At 38.5% G+C, this 1,945-nt stretch overlaps 1 protein-coding gene across 1 annotated transcript in view; it reads right to left on the reverse strand.

The window, feature by feature from the left end:
• LOC101862371 (solute carrier family 43 member 3) overlaps nucleotides 1-317 on the reverse strand; it is a gene marked incomplete in the record, with an annotated part of 36,332 nt that extends 36,015 nt beyond the window's left edge. Inside the window, 1 exon segment of the mRNA XM_013087285.2 lies at nucleotides 131-317. Coding sequence (XP_012942739.1) covers nucleotides 131-152 — 22 coding nt within the window.
• Nucleotides 318-1,945: the final 1,628 nt, after the last annotated feature.

Here is a 1,945-nt window from a genome sequence, read left to right on the forward strand (position 1 = left end):
AGAGAGAGAGAGAGAGAGAGAGAGAGAGAGAGAGTCCTTGGCATGAAGAAAAAGAAAGATTTCTACTTGATACGAGAAATAACCGCACCACAGAAAACAAAAGAACAAAATCAGAAAGCAACAAACTCACCATATTTATAAGGCCTATCCATCTTGGAAATAATCGTTGCTTTTGTTCAACAAAAGAAAACTTGAAGTTCACTGTACTGACATATATATATATATATATATGTGTGTGCAAAGTATTGTTATATAGGCCTATATACACGTATTGTTATATTATACAGTGTACACCCTCTCTCAGCTTGCACTGACTGACTGCGTATGATGTCTATCCTTTATATTACCCTGTGCCACCTCGCCACAGTGTCTGATAACTAGTGCAACAGTACCGTGTCAGCTTCAGCCAGCTATAATTAGACCACTGTTTCCCTTGTTCACTTTCACAGACTTTTCGTTCTTACAGTTATGCATTCATTCATTCCTTCTTTCCTGCCGTTTGCATCTCTCTCTCTCTCTCTCTCTCTCTCTCTCTCTCTCTCTCTCTCTCTCTCTCTCTCTCTCTCTCTCGGAAGGTGGAAGGAGATGGCCGTAAAAAGTAGAGTTAAAAAGAAATCCGCTTAACCGGATAATTTCGGAAAATTCGGATCACTGGTTCGTGAGCTTGTGATCTGAATTACGACGGACTCAGAGGTCGGTCTAATAGCCATTCCAATATCAATATTCTGTCCTTCTTCCTGAGCTAAACCTTTTTCCCAAAGTCGCTCTATAAACCGCTGTGATATCTAAGTAACAAAATGGAATATTTTAAAGTATGTTTTGCGTTGAAGTTATTGTGCTGTGCGACGTGCGTGCTCGATTCAGGTAAGTCGAATGACATAAAACCTGCCCACTATTAAATTTTGGATTTTTGTGTGGCCGTATGTACATGTATTATAGCTGGCCCAGTCATCCCATTCAGACGGTTGCTGTAATCAACTAACGTCACTGAGTTAGAAATACCGAAGTTGAAATACAGGTCACTTGGGGAAAGATCTTTGACATTTTATAGCCCTAGAACATGGCAAACACTGTCCGACAAAACATTTAGTCAAACAGGAAAAAGCCTTTGAATGATATTTTAAAAATAAACAAACAAAACAAAACAAACACCTACATCTTTACAGATTATGAATAGTGATTCTATTTCACTGCAGCCAAAGAGTTTTTTTTGTTTGTTTACGTCTGAGTAATCCTTACTTTCAATGACTGTATAGTGCTCAAAGCTTTTTTCCCTATCAGTAAAGCACCCTGTATAAACGCTGCATTATTATTTGAATATTTTTATCATTATTACAATATTATATTATTTTTATCATCATTACTATATTTTCATTATTATTTTCATTATTGTCAAAAGGCTTTATTTCTAACTTAACTCGTTTGTTTGTGAACTATGAACAGTTGCCTTCGATTCCATTTATACCGGCATATAGCAAATTGATTCATTAAAGATTATCCGGTTAAATTCGGAAAGAGTATTTGACCAGTTTCTTTTCTTGGCATGGCAGCAGACAGTAGGCCTACGCGGGTGCTGCAAGTGGTAGACCTAGATCTATCACACGCGTACGTTTGTATAATATTGCTTCGAGTTTTGAGTACAACAACGCGAATGTGAGAGATGACGTACGCTACGCTTTCACACCGATTCTTCCCCAACAATTGGATATTGTTGAGACAACAATCAATCAGAACACACGATCGCACACTGAAGAGTGAAACGAGTACGAGCACAAGGGGGGTGGAGGGGGAGAGGGCGGTCACAAGTTGGAAGTGGAGATTTAGGAGACAGAATTAGATCTAGTCAGCTTATCACCCTGGCCCGATTTCAAGACAATCAAAGATAAGACTGCTCTTCTTCTTCTTCTTCTTCTTCTTCTTCTTCTTCTTCTTCTTCTTCTTCTTC

Source organism: Aplysia californica, unplaced genomic scaffold, assembly GCF_000002075.1.
Source record: "Aplysia californica isolate F4 #8 unplaced genomic scaffold, AplCal3.0 scaffold00569, whole genome shotgun sequence".
NCBI lineage: Eukaryota > Metazoa > Mollusca > Gastropoda > Aplysiida > Aplysiidae > Aplysia > Aplysia californica.